The sequence below is a fragment of the Pseudonaja textilis genome, chromosome Z, assembly GCF_049901715.1.
Source record: "Pseudonaja textilis isolate UNSWEBS1 chromosome Z, rPseTex1.2, whole genome shotgun sequence".
Lineage (NCBI taxonomy): Eukaryota > Metazoa > Chordata > Lepidosauria > Squamata > Elapidae > Pseudonaja > Pseudonaja textilis.
In genome coordinates this window covers 124320806-124341212 of record NC_142008.1, presented here as the reverse complement: position 1 = coordinate 124341212, position 20407 = coordinate 124320806, and the positions used below count along the sequence as shown (strand labels likewise).

Genomic DNA, 20407 nt, shown 5'->3' with positions numbered 1-20407 from the left:
AAAATACCGATTCACAGGGGTGTCAAACTCAGGGCCTGCGGGCTGGATCCGGCCCACCGGGTGTGTAGATCCGGCCCACAGAGCCACCCTGGGAATAGTGAAGAACCGGCCCACAGGGCTTCTGCCCTCCTGAGCTCCCATTTTCGGCTGTGGCTGCCTCCTGCAACCCTCTGCCAGCGGAAATGGACCTCGCGTGACCTTCCCGGGGTCTCTTTCCGCTGGCAGAATGCGAGCACAGAGTGACGTGGAGCTGGCCACGCCCACTCTGGCCACACCCACCTCCCCCCAAGTTCAAACACAACTCTGATGTGGCCCTCAGTGAAATCGGGTTTGACACCCCCGACTTACAACCAACAAATTAGGGCCAGAACTTCTGTTGTTGAGCAAGGCCGTTCTTAAGTGGGTCCTACCCAATTTTTATGACCTTTTTTGCCATGGTCGTGAAGCGATTCATTCATTCGTTGTTGGAATGAGGCGACGGCTCAGCGGTTAAGATGCCGGGCTTGTCAGCTGGAAAGCCAGCACTCAGGTTCGAGACCCGAGCGCCACACGACGGGGTGAGCTCCTGTCCCTTGTTCCAGCTCCTGCCCACCTAGCCGTTCGAAAGCAGGCAAATGCAAGCAGATCAACAGGTACCACTTCAGCGGGAAGGTAGCGCTGCACGATGTCATGCCGGCCACATGACCCGCGGAACCATCCTGGGACAGCGCCAGCTCAGTGGCCTTGAAACGGAGGTGAGCCGAGCCCGCCCCCCCCTACAGTCAGCAACGACTAGTGGACCTACCTACCCACCGTGGCGCTTCGCTTAACAACCATGGCAAGGAAGGTCGTAAAAATGGGGTGAAACTCAACTGAAGAAGCGTCCCGCTTAGCAGCAGAACTGTTGGGCTCCAGGGCGGTCGTCAGCCGAGAATGTACGTTTTACGCGGTTTTCCCCCCCGGGGCTCACGTCGCCTCGTCTTCTTCCCCCAGGCACGCCAAGGTGAAAGGGAAATTTAAGGAATCGTATTTATCCCCAAACCACTCCGTCAAGCCGCAGATCAACATGGACGAAAAGCTTCCCCGGGATAAGCTCAGCCCCCCAACACCAAGTATCTACGTGAGTATCCGTTTTGCCGGGTTGCTGGAGGGTGGGGTCGGGGTCGCCGGGGAAGTAGGTTCTGAGGAGGGGGATGCCCATGAAATATCTTTGGGGACGTAAAACTCAGGGATCCTGAGGGGCTTTGCCATCTACGCTCGCTCTAGTACGCAAAAGCGGTCCCGCTAGCAGTGCTTTCGGTCACTAGCAGTGCTTTCGGTCAAAGCAACCCCCAAGTTTCTAGCCCTCATGGATGAAGAGGTCGATCCTTTTTTTTTTTTTTTGTAAAGGGAGGGAGCCAGGGGTTTTCTTCTGAACACAAAAAGGGGCGGAGAGGAGGAAGAACTAGGGAGGGAGGGAGCGAAAACTGGACTTAAGACGACAACGGTGAACGTCGCTTCACTACTCCGCGGCTGGGGTTCTGGGTGGGGATTTGGATCCTTTATTTTGGGGAGGGGGAAACAGAATTGCTCACACCCCCCAAATGAAAGAATTGTGGGTTCTGGAGTCTAGTAGGATGCCCAGCAATTTGGCCCCGGGTTCTCCAACCCAATCCATGGAATGAGGCAGGATCGGTATTCCTCAATTTTTAGCCACTTTAAGAGGGGTGGACTTCAACTCCCAGAATTCCTCAGCCTAGCTGGCTGGGGAATTCTGGGAGTTGAAGTCCACCCTGTTGTGGTTCACCGACAGCCTGTGCAGACGGCAGCAGAATCAGGCAGTGGGGAGGAACATGGGCCAGGCCGAGAGTCTGGGGAGGACTCGGGTGAGGGTCCTGCGACTGACATCGTGATTGGGCCATCTGGGAGTTGTGTGCTGACTCTGGAGCCTCCAGAGTCTGGCAGCAGCGAGGCAGACGAACAAGGGGAGCCTGTTCCCAGTGTGCGCACGCACAGAGCTGCCAGAAGGCAAGAGCAGCTAAGACAAAGGGGCGACTTGGGAGTAATGCTGGGAGGTGATTGGCCCTCCCCTAAGGTATACAGGAAGTGCAAAGGTAGGAAAACCTTTGCAGGAAGCAACGTCGTTCACTCTGTTCAGATTAAACCTTGAAGCTCTGTGTGGACTTTGTACTTCAGTTGGTTTTTTTTAACCGTTAATTTGGCACTTTAGTTGTTGTCAGCAATTCAAAGGAGAGAAAGGTGGGTGCTTATCTCGAGGGACTGTTTGAGACTCATTACTGGCTGGGAATGAACATAATTCCCAGCTGTTGAAGTAAAAAGAGGGTCGTTTGGACTAAGTGTATACTTAATTACGGTCTCAGGAAGCCTTGGTCAAAACAAACATTGACGCTAACTAGGAAAGCTTCAATACAAGTCATCAGATCTCCGGAAGAAAAACCAACTTGGCTGCTGTCCGTCTGCTGCTCTTGAGTGGATCACCTCGCAGGATCACTCTCTTCACGCCTAGGTTTCTTTCTCAGCTCTGTCCTATCTCATCCTGGTTTCGTTTTCTTTCTTTTTTTTAATGACTTGCTTGTTTCTGATTCTCGGCCCAGTTGGGACTTCCAACTCCCAGAATGCCTGTGATTTAAGACGCATGGACTAAAAACCCCAGAATTCCATCCTTAGAAGCAGGGAATACAACTCCCAGAATTCTGTGATTTAAATATTTAGACTTCCAACTCCCAGAAGTCTGTGCTTACGATTGCATGGACTAAAACTCCCAACTTCAACTCCCACAATTCTGTGCTTAAGGTGTGTGGACTTCAGTTCCCAGAATTCCGTGCTTAAGACGCTTAGACTTCCGTTCCTAATATTCCCATGCTTAAGCTCCCAGAATTCTGTGTTGTGTGCTCACTTTCAATTCCCAGAATTCCCTGCTGGGTTGAGAATTCTGGGAGTTGAAGTCCCATCATCACCCATCTGCGCCCATGTCTCTTATCTCTTCCTGGTCTCTCTTCCTCCTCCTTCCTTTAAAGCATCGTTTCTGCTTGCGTAGAATTTAGGGTGTCGTTATTCCTGGTCGTTTCCAAAAATCCTTACGTTCCCCCATTCTTTCTTTTTTAAATAAATAAAAATCCTATTTTTGTGGCTTTTTGTCTCGCCTCCTTGTTTCTAGGGGTGCAGTAGCCCAGATCCCTCTTCCCGGAGCCCTGAGACCCACCTGGTCCATTTGTCTTCCCTCCCTTCTGCGCAGCTTCCTCTGCGTTCGGTTTGTCCCTCCGTTGCTATTCAGGCCAGACCTCCCATCTCCCGAAAAGCAAAACAAAAGAGATATTACTGGCTCTCCCGGTTGCTGGTTCAAGGGACCCCATCCGATGACTCTGTCTTGCTGAGGGGGAAAAAGAAAGAAAGAAAGAAAGAAAGAAAGAGAGAGAGAGAGAGAAAGAAAAGAAAGAGAAAGAAAAGGAAGAAAAGGAAGAAAGAAAGAGAGAGAAAAGAAAAGAAAAAGAAAGAAAGAAAAGAAAGAGAGAAAGAAAAGAAAGAAAAGAGAGAGAGAAAGAAAAGGAAGAAAGAAAAAGAGAAAGAAAAGAAAAAGAAAGAAAGAAAAGAGAGAGAGAGAAAGAAAAGAAAAAGAAAAGAAAGAAAAAAGAAAGAAAAGAAAGAGAGAGAGAGAAAAGCAAAAGAAAGAAAGAGAAAGAAAAAGGGAGAGAGAGAGAAAGAAAGAAAAGAAAGGAAAAAGAAAGAAAGAAAAGAAAAGAGTGGGGCACTTTTGACAGCTTCCTTCCTTTCCAGGCATGGTCCGGCTTTTATTTATTTATTTGATTTGTCAATTGCTTACAAGATAATAGGTATAAGTAAAAACATAGTTATGACATGGATTCATACAAGAAAAATATAAAAGAAACCATAGGACAGGGACGGTGGGCACGTTGGTGCGCTTATGCACGCCCCCCCACAGACCTCTTAGGAAAGGGGTGAGGTCCATAGTAGACAGTCTAAGGTTAAAGGTTTTTGGGGTTTGGGGAAGGAACCACCGAGTCAGGTAGAGGATTCCAGACATTGACCCCTCTGTTGTTGCTGAAGTCGTATTTCCTGCCATCGAGTTTGGTGCGGTTTATTTTGAGTTTGTATCTATTGTTTGCTCTTGTTGTTGTTATGGTTGAGGCTGAAGTATTCATTGACAGGACATTGCAATGTATGATTTTGTGAGAATTAGTCACACACACACACACACACACAGAGTCTTCCTTGTGTGGCGTTGTGAACTCTTCATTGCCTAGTCTTGGCCTAGAGGGAGAGCAGAGAGCCTTGGCTTTGGAGGAATGTGGGGAGGGGCAGGCCGAGTCAACCCAGGGGCCTTCGGGATCGGGACGGCTTGTAGGCTGGGAAGAACTAGGGCAGGACAACCGAGAGAGGACAAGCGGTGAACACGCGGAGCGACCGAGCTCAGGTGATGAGCAAGGACCACGCCCTCCCGATCCCCGAGCACGGAGAGCGGAAAGGAGACGGAGAAACAGCACAGGTCGGCCCGACTACTCCGGAAGAGAGTGCTCCGCCCCTCTTCCCAAGGGCACACCTGCGGGGGCTGAGATTTAAGGAGACCCTGTGGGGAGGGGCATTTGTCGGGAACAAACACTGAATTGGTGGGGTTTGGTGTGCGGTACAGACCTCTCGGAGTTTGCATGATAGTTTGTTTCTTCCTTACTTGTTTGTTTCGGGGACTCATTTCTCTGTTCCTTTGTTTTTCCGGCCTAGTCGCAGCCCGAGGCTGCCATGCGTGCGTGTGCTTTCTGGGACACTGCCAAGAATGTGGGAGCACTTTGAGGGGAAATTTGGAGCATTAAAGGGGAGTTTGGACTCTCACCTGGCTGTGTGGCCTTCATAATGTCGACTCATAAAAATACTTCTTTGGCCTTTTCAGAGTTGCCAACAGAAAGGGAAAAAAAAAAAAACCTTTGCAAAACCGAAAGTGCATTCCATAAATGTTTTCAAAGATAGTAACTAGGAGACCGAAGTTTCCTCCACGCAGAATTCTAACTGGAGAACATGATTGACGACTCTGGGCTATGGAGATGTCCCGTTGGAGAATATGGATTATGTTACACCCAGAAGGGCGCGGGGAACCAGGGCTAAGGGTGACAACGAATTATGGGTCTATGATTTGAATGGGGGGTGTATTGTCGGAGCGCTGACAGTTGTTGGGTACTTGGTGCTTGGACGGGGGGTGGAGGAGCCGGACTGGCCTGCCGTTCTCTGACAGTCTCGTCCTTTTCCTTTAGTTGGAGAGCAAACGGGACGCATTTTCTCCCGTCTTGCTACAATTCTGCACCGATCCCAAGAACCCCATCACCGTCATCCGCGGTCTGGCTGGATCTCTTCGGCTCAGTGAGTATGAGGATTATGGGTTCGTAGGCACAATCAGCCCGATGTTCAGGCTGGATTGGGTGTTTTTGTCCTGTCGTGGCCTGTCGGACACCATAGGCTTTGATGAAAAATTCTCTCACCATAGGCTAACCAGTCTGTCTAGCGGGGAGACGAAAAATTGTCTGCCACCCCTCTTCATCTCTGCCCTCTGCCTTTTATCTCCAGAGCTAGGGTGGGGCTTCACTAGCAGCAGTGGCTCTTCCGCCCCAAGGACCGGCTTATAGATTTCCACTGCTCTCCTCTCCTCTGCCTTCTGTGCTTCAGGCACTGGACCCAGCTGTTCTTCCTCTTCCTCCTCCTCAGCCCCCTCCAGACCTTCAGGCTGTTGACTCTCCACCTGACGGACGGCCCAAGGCTCTGCCTCTGTCTCTCTCTCTCTTTGCTAGCGCTATTCCCTCTTCCGCCTTTGATTCCCACACTGCCGCCTCATTTGATTCGGGTGCTGGCAATCCCTGGAGTGCCCAATAAGTAGAAAATATATTTTCCTCCGGATTTGGAGAATGGCTGAGGATCTTTGCAGTTCCTTAGGAAGTTTGATCGGCGGGGAGAGGATGGCGGGCATTCGTCTTTCCAAACGAGGGGGGGATGGAACCAGGAGAGTTGAGCAAACAACAAATCTTTCCCACAATTTGGGGTGCGTGTATAAACGAGGCGTTACTTGATTGTCTCCGCTCGCCCGCAGACCTGGGGCTGTTCAGCACGAAGACGCTGGTGGAGGCGAGCGGCGAGCACGCCGTGGAAGTCCGCACGCAGGTGCAGCAGCCGTCCGACGAGAACTGGGACCTCTTGGGCACTAAGCAAGTCTGGCCGTGCGAGAGCAGCCGGTCACACACCACCATCGCCAAGTATGCCCAGTACCAAGCGGCTTCGTTCCAGGAGTCACTTCAGGTGAGATGACCGAGCTTGGTCCATCTGTTTGTCCTGTCCCTCGGGTGGATTCTGGGCCCCGTAAGGGTTTCAACGCTGAAGGCCCTCGCGTAACTCTTGATGGCAAGGCCTCCATTGTGACCTTCTCTCTCTGTTGAGGCAGGAGGACAAAGAGACGGACGATGAGGAGGCCGAGGAGCCGGATAGCACCACAGAGACGCCGCCCAGGTAGAGTATTCCTGCCTCTTCCTGCTCGTTGGGTGACCTCTGCTTCGATCGATAAAGGGGAATAATTTTAGCTCTCAGAGCTGAAATGAGTGCTAGAAGGGGGGAGGAGGAAGAGGAGTTTGGGGTCCCCAGTGCTTCCTGAACTTGGTTGTTTTCTTACAGACGTTTCATGACCCAACTAGGGAATGTCATCAGTTCTAAAAAGGAATGGGGTTGGAGGAGGAGGAGGAAGACTGTGGGATGCTTGGTTGTTGAGCTTGGTTGTTTTCTCGCAGATGTTTCATGACCCAACTAGGTAGCATCAATCAGTGATTCTTTTGATCGATTACAGGCAGTCCTTGACTTATGAGTGTCCATTTAGTGATCATTCAGAGTTACCACGGCACACAAAAAAAAGTGACTTATGACCATTTTTTACGCGACTGTCGCCCCATCTCCACAGTCAGATAATCAAAACGAAGACGATTTGGCCACTGGCTCGTGTTTATGGCTGTCGCAGTGTCCTGGGTTCTCCTTCCAACGGAGCCAGTGAGGAAGCCCAATTCACTTAACGACCGTCTTGTACTCACTTAAAGAATGGTGGAAATTCACTTCGCTGCCGTGTCAAGCTGGCTTAAAATGGGTCAAAACTCAATCAGTGGCCACCTTGAGGGAATGTTAGCCTCTATTATGGTCGTAAGTCAAAGACTGCCTATATTCTTTGGATTTGGGAGGTTTTTTCTTTTCTTTTTTTTTGAGGAAATGGCGCATAACGGGGGATAAGAGAGAGGGATGGAGGAAGGAAAGAGGTCAGGCTACGCTGGCTTGCGAATTGCGGATCCAGAGAAGCACAGGATGCTGTGTGCGTGTGTGTGTGTGTGTGTGTGTGTGTGTGTGTGTGCGCGCTCACATTGTCCTCTTTGTTGAGGGGCAGAATTGGGACATTAATGCTTTCTCCATCTGGGAGAAAATGGCTCATGGCAGCTTCCTGTCCTCGTTTTTTTTTTCCCCTTTCCGTTGTTCTTCGCGCAGCAACCCAGACCAGAAGCCCCACCAAATAATCAAGTTTGGGACCAACATCGACCTCTCGGATGCCAAGCGGTGAGTATCGCGGGAGGAAGGGTGGGGGGAAATCTGTGGGCGCTCTTCTCCCCCTCCCCTCCCCGCTCTTTCCTCCTTCCCCCCGATTCTTCCGCTTCCTGCCGTGTCTTTTGCACAGCAGCCACAGCTGCAGAGCACCTTTGGGGCAGTGGTGGGAGTTAGCCGGTTCACACCGGTTCAGGAGAACTGGCGGCTCACTTTCCGAGCAGTTTCGTGAGCTGGCTGTTGAATTATTTGAATCCCGCCACTGATTTGGGGCCTAGATCTGCTTGTTTGCGCTGCCGTCTGTGGGGTTCAGACCCGTCACTGCATGCAAAACGGTTTGTTTCCTAGAGCGGCCTCCCTGAACGGCTGCATCCCAGATCTTTGCCTGCCCCTGGTGGACACTCGTGGAGCTGGGGGCCGCCAGCCAGTTTCCCTCCAATGAAATCCTATGGGCAAGGCACTGTTTGTGGCTCTCTTGTTGCCCCCTGCTGGTGATGCATGAGAATTTCAGAAAGAGAGTGCTCTGAGTGTAGGCTGCCTCCTGGTGGCCAGAACTCATCACTGCAAGTTTAAAAGACTTAAAAGGGGAGAAATGGGTAACTATTTTATGACCTGTGACCTGTGGCACTTCAATTCCCAAAATTCCTGAACCAGCCATACCAGCTTCCCATAATTCCTGACTAGCAGGGGCAGTGATGTTCCCAGAATTCCTAGCCCCGTGTGCAGTAGCACACATAGACCTCGACTTACAACGAGTCATTTAGTGTGTCAACTCATAAAAATATTTCTATGGACTTTTTAGAGTTGCCAACAGAAAAGGAGCATTGTGGCAGCTTGCAAACTGAAAGTGCATTCCATAAACGTTTCCAGAGATAGTAACTAGGTGACCGAAGTTTCTTTGGACTGTCCAAAGTCATAACCCACCTGGAAAAAGGGACTTACAACCTGGATTTGAACTTATGATGGTCGCATGACCGCATGATGGTCTGGGCCCTTGGCAACACAGTGACACAGTGGCAGTTCTGGTTTTCGGCTAAACTAGGCAATAGCAGACAATGGGTTCACTTAACGACCGTCGCATTTGCTTAACAACTGTAGGGTTTGCCCATAGAATCACCACGCTGGCTGCAAACAGCGTCATAAAATCACAGGCAATTGCAGGTAATCAACTTTCAATAGTTTGTTTAGCGACAGTTCGGAGTTACGATGGCTTAGGACCATTTTTCTCACTTACGACCATTGCAACATCCCCTGTTGCTCCCGTGATTGAATATTTACGAATTCATATTTATGACAGTCGTAGCGTTCTCACAGGGAACCCCTTTCGCGACTTTCCAACAAGCAAAAGTCATTGGGGGAAGCCAGGTTCGTTTAACGACCATGTGATCACTAAACAGCTGCAGGGATTCACTTAACCACTGCAGCAAGGAAGGTGGCCAAATGGGGTAAGACTCACTGAACAAATGTCTTGCTGGGCTCAGTTGTTGTAAGTCGAGGATCTACCTGTGCCGCTGTTGGCCCAAGGCTCCCTTCACAGTCGTAACTTTGAGGACCAAACCTAGAGGGTTTCCAGGCCAAAGGGAGGTCAGACTAGTTGATCTCTGAGTTCGTGTGGGTAACCTGTTGGTTTCTTGGACAGATGGAAACCGCAGCTCCAGGAATTGCTGAAGCTGCCTGCCTTTATGCGCGTCACATCGACGGGGAACATGTTGAGCCACGTGGGCCACACCATTCTGGGCATGAACACAGTGCAACTGTACATGAAGGTCCCCGGCAGCCGAACCCCAGGTGAGAAACCCCCCCTGGTCTGAGCAGGAAATGGATTGGTCCGGCTCTCCCACTAGGACAGGGGTGTCAAACTCCAGGCCCGTGGGCCGGATCCGGACTGCAGGGTGATTAGATGCGGCCCACGGGATGCTTAGATGATGCGGCCAGCTTAGATCTGTCCCACGGGGCCACCCTTGACCAGCCCACAGTGTTTCTCCCAGAAAAAATGAAGCTCGCTCAGGCCACCACAGGCGCACACACACACACACACACACACACACACACCCCACGAATGACGTCAAACTGGCCAGCCCACTCCGGACCCCGAGGTCAAACGCAACCCTGATGCGGACCTCAATGAAATTGAGTTTGATGCCCTCTGCACTAGGGGAACAAACCCAAACATTGAGGTGGAACCTCCAGATCTCACCACCCTCTACCTTTGAACCCCAGCTGTGGAGGGAGGCAGAGAAAGGCTCTCACATCCTGCTTAGGGGCTCCCCTTATTGACCCCTCTAGGGACAGGTGGATGGACAGGAGGGGCGCCGGGTAGATCTGAGCTGGAAACTGGGCCTTTGTGGCTTAAGAACCAGAAGAAGGGTCTCTAAATTTGCCCACTTTTCAGACCCGTGCACTTCAACTCCCAGAATTCCTCACGGTTGGCTGAGGAATTCTGGGAATTGACCTCCGCAAGTCTTAAAAAGCAGCCAAGTTTGGAGACCCTTGCGTGAAAAACCTGGAACTTTCGGATTCCACGCAGTAGTGGTGTTGTACCAGTTTGGCCCGGTAGCTCCGACAATCATCCGTGAGTGAACCAGTTTGCTCTGACGATCAGCTGTTGGGCCCTTCCCTCCACCTCTATACTGGCCTTTATTTCCTGCTTTTCCACCTCAGCTGCTTTGCGCGACACGCCCGATCGATTCCGCGTCAGGGGCGCCACTAGGTCTTCCACCAAGGATCTCTGGTGCCTTGACTTGGTATGGAGTCCAGTTGACCCTGGGCTGAGCTTTTATCTTTCTCTCCCGTGGTTCCTCTGTAGGTCACCAGGAGAACAACAACTTCTGTTCCGTGAACATCAACATTGGGCCCGGGGACTGCGAATGGTTTGCTGTCCACGAACATTACTGGCAGAATATCAGTGCCTTCTGTGACAGGTAGGACTTCTTTGAGAAACGATCTCCTCCGACTTGGGGCAAGGGGGAAACTTGGCCGGAGAGAAGAAACAGGGTGGGAGATGGAACCTTCTGAGGAAGGAGCAGCAAGCGGAGAGGAACCATCTCTGTAGCATGCTCCACGGTTTTGACCAAGTGAGGGTCCAGAGGTTCTTGGGGTCTTCAGGACTCTTGGTTTCTCTGGCCAAACAGCCTCCACCTGGGTTTTCTTGTAGACACGGGGTAGATTATCTCACCGGCTCCTGGTGGCCCATCCTAGAAGACCTCTACCAGTCCAACATCCCTGTCTACCGCTTCATCCAGCGTCCTGGAGACCTGGTGTGGATCAATGCCGGGACCGTGCACTGGGTGCAGGCCACTGGGTGGTGCAACAATATTGCGTGGAACGTCGGTCCCCTGACAGGTAGGAGGAGAAATGGGCTGGAGAAGGAAGATGTGGTCCTACCCGTAGCAAGTTGACCTGCTTAGCTTTTGGGGATAGGAGCTTAGGCCTTTGAAGCTGACCGTGTCCCACCTGCCAAGCCAGAACAGAACCTGGTAGGTCTCGTGGGGGTTTTAGAAGGTCAAAGTGCTCCTCAGTGCTGGATCCATTTTAGTAGAACATCTTTGGCAGATGATCCTCCAGCCTTGCTTGGAGCTTGATGACCTTCACCGAAGGAGAACTCAACACATTGCGAGACAGAACTGATAGATTGTACATTTAGGACGTCCCTCCTGAGACAGCCTCCTCTCTTGCAGTTTCACATCGTTTCAGTCCAATGGAGGATGATCCCACCCTCCGAGCCAAAAGAGAGTAGAGGTCTGCCTGTCCTTGCTTGTGACAAACTTTTTAGAGCAGTGTATTTTAACATCGGCTACTTTAATTTAAATTTAACTTATCGGACACGTTCTTGAAAGCATGGTGCTTAAAACTGGACGTGATTCTGTTTTGACCCAGCTCCCAAACACGACAAACCCTCTGTAGTCCCTTTACTAGCTCCAACTTTGCCCCCAAATGTCCTGGTTACCTTCTGGGCTGGAGAAAAACTCTCCCGGGAACAGCCTTTGGCTGCAGAGAATCAAGTCCAAAACATGGTCAACAGAAACTGTAACTATAAGTCCAATCAAGGCAAGATGAGATAATTAGTCCGGCAGGGCGAGAGAAGGAATTGCAGACATGAAGGCCGAGAATAGGGAATAAAGGGAATAAGGAGGAGGATGCTGACCCTGACTTCCACGCCTCCGCCTCCTCTGATTCGACTGCCAGTCGGCAGGCCACAACAGACCCCTTACCTCTTGGGATGGACAAAATGAAGGGTGGACTTTCACCGTCCACTCACATCCAGAAGTTTGACCTGGCCCCAATTCCAGAGGTCTAGAATTTGCAGTGGATTATGGCACCTGGATTTGTTCCCTGCAGCTTACCAGTACCAGCTGGCGCTCGAACGCTATGAATGGAACGAGGTGAAGAATGTCAAGTCCATCGTGCCCATGATCCACGTCTCCTGGAACGTCGCGCGGACGGTCAAGATCAGCGACTCGGACTTGTACAAGATGATCAAGTGAGTTGGGTTGTTTTTTTTTTAAACTCTTCCGGGGTCCCACGTGAGCCAAACTGGCCTCCCCCATCCTAGTACGGGTAGTCCTCATCATGATGGAATCCCAGAATTTGTCGTTAAGCAAAGCAGCTAAGCGAAGCTTGCGACCTTTCTTGCCGCCATTGTTAAGGTAGTAACCTGTTTTGTTAAGCAAATCCGGCTTCCCCGTTGACTCTGGTGGTCGCCAAAGTGGATCATGTGACACACACACACACACACACACACACCCCTGCATGCTGCGACTGTTACAAATACGAAACCAGTTGCCAAGCGTCAGAGATGTGACCGTGGGAATGGCTACAGCGGTCGTAAGGGTGAAATGGTCCTAAGTCCCTTTTTTTTCCCCCAGTAACTTTGAACAGTTGCTAAACAAACTGTTGTAAGTCAAGGACTCCATGCATTGTGATGATTGTAAGTGCAAGGCCAGTCCTAAATCACCCTTTGTTCTTTTCCGTCTGAGCGCTGCTTTGTGGCAGCCATTTCTGACCGCCGCTCTACCGCCTTCGGAAAAGGGAGTTTAGCCACCTAGGGAAGAGAGGTGCGATATCTCTCAACCCTGCCAGATCCCCCGTGTCTTCACCACCTTCTATGAAGGTGGCTAGCCCTGAAGCCGCATGGCTCAGGGCACTCCAGCGGCGAGCGCAGGCAGAAACCATGCACAATCGCGGATTCCTGCCTGCCCCGAAGCGCTGCAAACCGGAAGTCCCTCCCTTTTTCAGTGTTGTTGCACCTTCAAATGAATGGTCGTAACTTGAGGTCGGCCTGTACGGGAGCCCACGGACATCCTGTCGGTGCCCACCTGTATCGTGTGTGTGTGTGTGTGTGTGTGTTTGTGCTGATCTCTCCTCCTCTCTTTAGGTACTGCCTCATGCAGTCCATCAAACACTGTCAGGTCCAGCGGGAAAGCCTGATCCGATCTGGCAAGAAGATTGCGTACCAAGGAAGGGTGAAGGACGAGCCGGCGTACTACTGCAACGAATGTGACGTAAGAGCCCGCCTGGGGGGTTCGAGGGTATCTCCGCCGCTGTGGCAGCTGCAGAGTTGACGCGGTGCGGCATAAGCTTCCCGCTGTCTTCTCTTTTGACTTGGTCGAGGAGGCTTGGCTGTGGGGTCCCGTCAGTTCTGGGCGCCTCTCTTCCTCTCTCTTCCTCTCTCCTCAACTGCTTCCTTCCTGCAGCTGACCGGGGTGGGATTGGGTTGGTCCTTACCCGGACTAGAAACCAACCCATCTGCAGTCCAGTTGGGTCCAAGAATGAGCCTTGGTCTCCTCTTCCCTTTTCACACCCACCTACCTGGTCTTCCCGGATCCCAACTTAAAGAGGTCCCAGTTCCAGCAGATCCTTCAACGCTTGGTTGGTAGGATGTGGGGACCAGTTCTCCTGGATCTTTTCTCTCTGAAATGGACCCATAGATCCATTGTCGTCATCAACATCACCTCATATTTCCCCCCTCCCCAAAAGGGTCCCAGCCAAGGCTTCTGACCGCAGGGGTGGCATGGGCTTGGTGAGGTCTCTGTGTGTTTAAATTACTTGTATGCCTCCTGTCCCATCTCCAGTAAGGGATTGTTAATCCCCTTCTCCCCACCCACCTCCTGTCCTGACAGTGGTGGAGACGTGGAACCCCGTAGCAAGTTGAAGAGGTCAAAAACAGTGAGTATGACGCGCGTGGTTTTGTAAGAGGAGAAGATAAGGAAGGAAGGAAGGCGAAGGAAGAACATGGAAGAAGAACAAAAGAAATATGGTCAGGATCGTGGTGACCAAGGAAAGGAAGTTGGGTCAACACTGGTGTGGAACTGCAAGGATTAGAAAGTCTTTGAGGTGCGTGTGGAGACCGCCTCAACGCAGCTAAACGAGTAAGAGGAATCGGAGCAGCAACATTCATTAGAGAGCCTCAAAAATCGGAGCAACCACATTAGAAGGCTAGGAGGTCTACAGAATTGAGGAAGCTCCCTGGATGAACAGAAGGCTTGAGATGACAACGGAAGGATATCTCAGTTGACCAGGAATGACTCAACCCATAATACGGTAGCTTCCCCGCTGGTTGATCGGATCTCTCTTGGGAAGAAAAGTCAGACAATCTCTGTGGTGCATACACGAGTCCTGCACTTGAAGTGGCCAGAATTCGCGGGACCTCATCTCTTTCTTCTCATTCTTAATAAGGAGAAAATTATCCTTGAGAAGAAGAAATCTCCATTTTTGGCATCTGCTGAAACAGATGTGAAGAATGATGAGTTGTGGACTAACTCCCAAAATTCAAAGAGCCAAGATGGAGAACAGTGGCCCCTTTATGACTCACGGACTTCAACTCCCAGAATTCCCGAGCCAAGATGGAGAACAGTGGCCCCTTTATGACTCGCGGACTTCAACTCCCAGAATTCCCGGAGCCAACATGGGTAACAGTGGCTCCATTATGACTCGTGGACTTCAACTCCCAGAATTCCCGGAGCCAGGAATTTTAAGGAAGGCTAGCTCAGAAGAACAGATTCATTTGAATGGGTATTGTCTCTAGCCAAACACCTCATCAATAACGTCGTTCACGTTCTCTCCGGTGGGGATCTGAACAGACAAAACATTCCTCGAAGCATCCATAGTGGTGTTCTCTAGAAGGTTCTTCAGTTTACGGTCCTCGAGTCACAACGTTTCCCGTGACTTTCCACTACTGGTGTGTTGGACTCCTGTCCTATCTGGCCAAGGAAGAGGACCGAGGATTGGATCCTGAGATGGTCTAAGAAGTTCTGATCTGCTGCCTCTCCTTCCAGGATGGCTTCGATCCTGTGGATGTGAACAGTTCTGACTTCCATTCCTCGGGAAAATGTGGTAGAGGAAGAGGTGGAACCACAGTTAATCAAGTTTTATCATTGTTACCTTGGATTCGGACTCGGTCCCCGGGAAAGAAACGGCATGTTGATTTCATGGACCATCGATGGCGAGACCTGGACAGAGAGACCGGGGCCATACCTGGGCTCTTAATGTCTCATGATGCTGGCTACCATATCCCCCAGCAAGATACGAGAACTGGAAACCCTGTTTAACTGGGATTCCACTCCTGGTGTCAACTCATAAAATATTTCTACGGTCTTTTTAGAGTTGCCAACGAGAGGAGTTTGAAAGAGCAGCATGACAGCTTGGAAACTGAAAGTGCATTCCATACATAGCTTTTCAAGGATAGTAACTAGGTGACTGAAGTTTCTGCCCCGCAAAATTCCAACGGGATAACATGATTGATGACTCTGGGCTATGGATGTGTCCCATTGGGGGATATGAATTACGATACACCCGGGGGGGGTGGGGGGTGGGGGGGGAAACCAGGGTCAAGGCTGACAATGAATTCTGTCATTCTGTCAGCTGTACCCAGGCAGTGCTGGACATGTTAACTCCCAATAAATCCTTTGGAAGTTTGGCTCGAGACTCGTGATTTAAATGGGAGGGTAACTGCCGGAATCCTGGCACCCTAGTTCGAAGCACAACTTGGGTCGTCAGATGACCCATTTTGGAAGGCTCCGGTTCTTCAGAGTCCTTCCCTGTCGTGTTCAACATATCCCTGAAACCGTGGGGAGAGGTTATTTATCAAAATTATATATAAATATAATTGTATTTTGTACTGCCTATGGTAAGCAGTGGTGGGCTGCAACTGATAGAACAACCGGTTGTGTGAGTGTGCGCGGAATTCAAAGGCAATTACCTCCCAGCCTTACTCCCAAGTCGCCCCTTATGTCTCAGCTGCTCTCGCCTTCTAGCAGCTCTGCGCGCACGCGCCCTGGGAACAGGCTCCCCTTGTTCCTCTGCCTCACTGCTGCCAGACCCCAGAGGGTCTGGAATTAGCACACAACTCCCAGGTGGCCCTGGCCCCATCTCTGCATTGGATGCAGGACCCTCGTCTGAGTCCCTCCCCTCAGAGTCCCGGACTAGTCCCTGTTCTTCCCCACTGTTCGATTCCTCTGCCATCTGCACAGGCTGCCGGCAAACCACAACGCCCTGTGGTGTACCAGTGTTAAGAATAGGGGCTGAAGAGGTATGATTACCTAATCTGACCCTCTGTGAGTGGCCAGACAGGAAACCCATAATCCAAAGGCAGATTGAATTAGAAAGTCCAAGGTCCAGAAGTTTAGACACTAGTCTACATGGAAGAATTGTGTTAAACGCAGAACTAAAATCTACGAAAAGCCTCCTCACGTAGCGCCCCCTCTGTTCTAGATGAGTCAGAGCAGTGTGAAGAGTGATGGCAGTAGAGTCTAGTCCACTGCGCCGTGCGAATCCGCTGAGCTGAAAAAGATGGAAATATACCTGATGGTTAGAATTACCGGTTTGTTAAAACCGGTCCAAACCAGTGGCAGCTCCCCACTGATTGTTAAGCCACCTATCGACGATTAATAAAGGAGCGTGAAATGGGGGCTTGAATTCTGTCTCCGGTCCAAGGGGAGTCAAATCGGCTAATCTTTGGACTACCGCACCCATTGTCCTCAGCCAGACCACGCCCACTGAGAAAAGTGGAAGCATAATGCGGTGGGCAGGCAGGAGTCTCGGGGTCTCATTTTCTGGTATCTCATGGGGGAGTTGTTGGTGGCATGATTCCTTCTCCTTTCCGAGGGTAGTGCCCCTCCCTTTGCTATTTTTGAACTGCGTGTTGGGGGCAGGGTTAAAGTTTGGGGTTTTAACAAGGTCTCAACAGGGGTGGCTGGCGATGGTGGTGGACTTCCGGAGGGGGATATGGTGACGGAGCTGTTCATCGGCTTGATACAAACCCATTTTAGACAAATGGTTGTCTGGTCTCCTCTTCAAAACCTCCCCGACTTTTGGAGGAAAGCCATTGCACTGGATGTAATCAAGCCATAGACTCCAGAGCTGGAAGGGACCTTAGAGGTCGTCTAGTCCAACCCTCCTGCTCAAGTAGGAAGCCCTGTACCTTTTTCAGGCAAATGGCCATCCGGTTTCTGCTTTAAAAGCCTCCGGTGATGGAGCACCCGTAATTTCTTGTGGCAAGATGTTCCACTGCTTGTAATAGAATCGGAGGGTTGAAAGGCACCTTGGAGGCCTTCTAGTCCAGCCCCCTGGGGTCCATGGTAGGAGACCCTGTACCGTTTTAGATAAATGGTTCTCTGGCCTTAAAATCCCCCACTGATGGAGGAGGACCCACGTTGGTGGTTTAGGGGGTCGCCCACGGCGAGCAGAGCTAAGCTAGTGGCCTCCTGAATCCTGTCCGCTGATCTGCGGATTCCATTTTTTAAGAGATTCCACCCCGTGAGATTCCTTGCGGAGGTGGGGGGAAGGATTCTCGGCTGCTGGCCTCCCTATCTTGGCTTCTTACCTAGGCGGGGAAAGTGGGGGGTGTCCTACTTCGTAGGAGGGGAGCTGACCCCTCCCCATCTCTTTCCCCGCAGGTGGAGGTGTTCAACATCCTTTTCGTGACCAGCGAGAACGGCAGCAAGAACACGTACTTGGTTCACTGCGAGGCCTGTGCCCGGAAACGGAGCTCATCCCTCCACGGCATCGTGGTCCTCGAACAGTACAAAACCGAAGAATTGATCACCATCTACGACAGCTTCACCCTGGTGAGTGTCTTAAGTCTGTCTGTCTGTCTATCTATGGAGAGTCTCAGCCATCCAAAGGTGCCTTTTTTTTTTTTTGTTCAAGAGGACTTTTCAACCGGACTTTCTGGGGTTTTGTTTTTGTTTTTTTCCTTTGAGGAGGTTTTCGCTTCTCATCCAAGAAGCTTCTTCAGCTCTGCTGTGTGTGCGTGGATCCTTTTGCGGCCCATATCATCGCAGGAGGATCCTTTCACAGGGGAAGGTTTTCCTCCCCCAGTTCTGTATTTCTTAAAATTAATTTCCTCCCTTCCCTCTGCACAGAGGTCCCTGCACTTCCGATGGGGCAGAGCTGTTCGTCCCAACCTATCCGTATAGGTGGTCCTCGACTTTTCGCTTAGCGATGGTTCGCAGTTGCAACAGGACTGAAAGAAAGGGGCTTTAGGTTCATGTTTTTTTCCACACAGCATTCCCCCAGGGCCACAAGTGATCAAAATTGAGATGCTTGGCAACTTGACTCGTATTTATGACGGTCGCAGTGTCCAAGGGGGTGGGTGTGTTGCATGCTTCCCTTTCAGGAAGCGAGTCGTTTAACAACCAGGTGACCAACTTAACAACTGCAGTGATTCCCTTGACCAGTGTGGCAGGCGAAAGCGTAAAACGGGGCAAAAAGCACAGAGCAAACCTGTAGAAGCCAGGAGACTCTGAGTTCAAGTCCTACCTTATAATAAACCAAGACCATTTACAATAGGACCATTTATGACTGTTGCCGCATCCCCATGGCCACGAGATCAAAATTCGGACGCTCAGCAGCTGAGTCATATTTGTGACGGTCACGCGATCCCCTTTAGTGACCGTTGAACAAGCCAAAGTCCACGGCGGAGCCAGCTTCCCTTAAGAACTGTGCGACTCAACTTCACAACTGCGGTGCGCAGATCATGACACACGGGGCAAATGTCTCGCTTAGCAACGGAAATTTGGGCCTCTGTTGGTCGTAAGTCAAGGACTGCCTGTAACTTGTTGGGGCGGGGTGGGGAAACAAAATGGCTGTCCGGCTAAAATCCTCCCCGCTTACAATGTTGGAAGCCAAATCGATTTGAGAGCAGGGGCGTCCCAACTCGAGGCCCACAGGCCGAATCTGGCTCGCAGGGTGCTGAAGTCCGGCCCATGGGGCTGCGGTGCCTCTGCTAGACAAAATGGGCTGTGGGGGGGGGGACCCGCATGTGGGGCCCCATAGCCAGTTTTCTGCCTCCGTGGCCGCTGCAGCACTCCGTCGTCTAAAAACGGGCCACACGGGGGCTTCTGCATGGCCCGTTTTGGCCAGCAGAGTGCTGCTGGAGGCTGGGGAGGTTGAAAATGGTCCACAGCAGCGCCTCATGGGGCCTCCATATGGCCGATTTTTGGCCAGCAGAGTGCTGTATTACTAATACTGGTACTCATACAGCTTCTAATACCACTAATCCCCCTCTGTAAAGCCTTAGTAAGGCCACACCTAGAGTCCTGCATCCAGTTTTGGTCACCACACTATAATAAAGAGGTTGAGACTCTAGAAAAAGTGCAGAGAAGAGCAACCAGGATGATGAGGGGACTGGAGGATAAAACATACGACGGACGGTTGCAGGAACTGGGCCTGGCTGGTCTAGTAAAGAGAAGGACCAGGGGAGACAGGAGAGCAGCCTTCCAATATTTGAAGGAGGGGCTGCCCCAGAGAGGAGGAGGGGGTCAAGCTATTTCCCAAATCCCCCAAAGGCCAGACAAGGAACAAAGGATGGAAACTGAGCAAGGAGTGATTCAACCTGGAAATAAGGAGGAATTTTCTGACAGGGAGAACAATCAACCGATGGAACAGAATTTGCCCTCAGAAGTTGTGGGAGCTTCACTCCTGGAGGCTTCCAAGAAGAGACAGGACTGCCCTCTGTCAAAAATGGTATAGGGTCTTCTACTTGGACAGGGGGGGTTGGACTAGATGACCTACAAGGTCCCTTCCAACTCTAGTTATCTGTTATCTGTAGGAGGTATCCGTCCCGTCTCCCCCCCCACCCCCAGCCGGCCCACAGAGGAGAGCTACAATGCTGATCCAGCCCTCGAAGAAAATCCAGTTTGACACCCCGGTTTAGAAAGGGGGGAAAAAAACGGGGGTCCCCGATTTAACACATGATCTCTTTTTCTTTCTCTTCCTTTTTCCCGGCAGGCCGCAGCGCCGAGTTCAAGATGAGCCATATCACGCCCAGGCGCCGATGTCTGGGCTCGTTTTTTCTGCGCTCGTTTCTCCCACTCCCACTGTGAGTGTTTTGGGGCAGAAGGTGCTGTAGCCCCCTTCTCTGCCTCCCCCTCTTAAAAGAGAGCCTCGGTCTTCTATTTTTCTCCTCCGTTGCTTTCTCGCCACCCCGTCCTGAGCCGTAGTGACACGGAACCGGCCAGAAGCTTCGTTTCCGCCTCTCCTCCCCACGACCCCAGCCCCAGACGGGCGCTTTTATTTTAATTTATTCTTCTTCTTCTTCAAAAAAAACAACAACAAAAACAACGGACCTCCTTATATATATATATATTATTTTTTGTTTTTTTTTTCATTTTCCTGGTGGTGCTGAATTTTTTTTTTTTTTTGAAATAATAATAATAATAATAATAATAAAGGGGTGAAGAACAGTTTTGATTCTGAAAAGATGAGGAGGACGACTCCGTTCCTAGCGGGGCGGGGATTGGGAACTCTGCGAGAGATCTCGGTGTGCATCGGACTTCCGCGTGCCTTCCCCGCTAAACACACACACAACCCCGGGCCCCTTCCCCGCCACCCCCGGGACGAGCACCGTGGGCTTGGAGGAACG

General features: G+C 51.1%; 1 protein-coding gene and 2 long non-coding RNA genes across 3 annotated transcripts in view; 2 read left to right on the top strand and 1 right to left on the bottom strand.

The window, feature by feature from the left end:
- The window catches only part of LOC148124369 (uncharacterized), a 129111-nt gene that overhangs the window by 14626 nt on the left and 94078 nt on the right, over positions 1–20407 (top strand). The gene's annotated exons all lie outside the window — the stretch shown is intronic.
- LOC148124370 (uncharacterized) overlaps positions 1–20407 on the bottom strand; it is a 110952-nt gene that overhangs the window by 7545 nt on the left and 83000 nt on the right. The gene's annotated exons all lie outside the window — the stretch shown is intronic.
- Positions 681–20184, top strand: KDM6B (lysine demethylase 6B). Its single transcript, XM_087917112.1, has 13 exons — positions 681–734; positions 845–1099; positions 5241–5346; positions 6068–6273; positions 6416–6480; positions 7492–7560; positions 9185–9333; positions 10352–10466; positions 10700–10887; positions 11884–12025; positions 12920–13046; positions 17439–17609; positions 19774–20184. Exons 1-13 carry the CDS (start codon positions 681–683, stop codon positions 19795–19797), a joined length of 1671 nt encoding a protein of 556 aa, XP_087773238.1. The 3' UTR covers positions 19798–20184.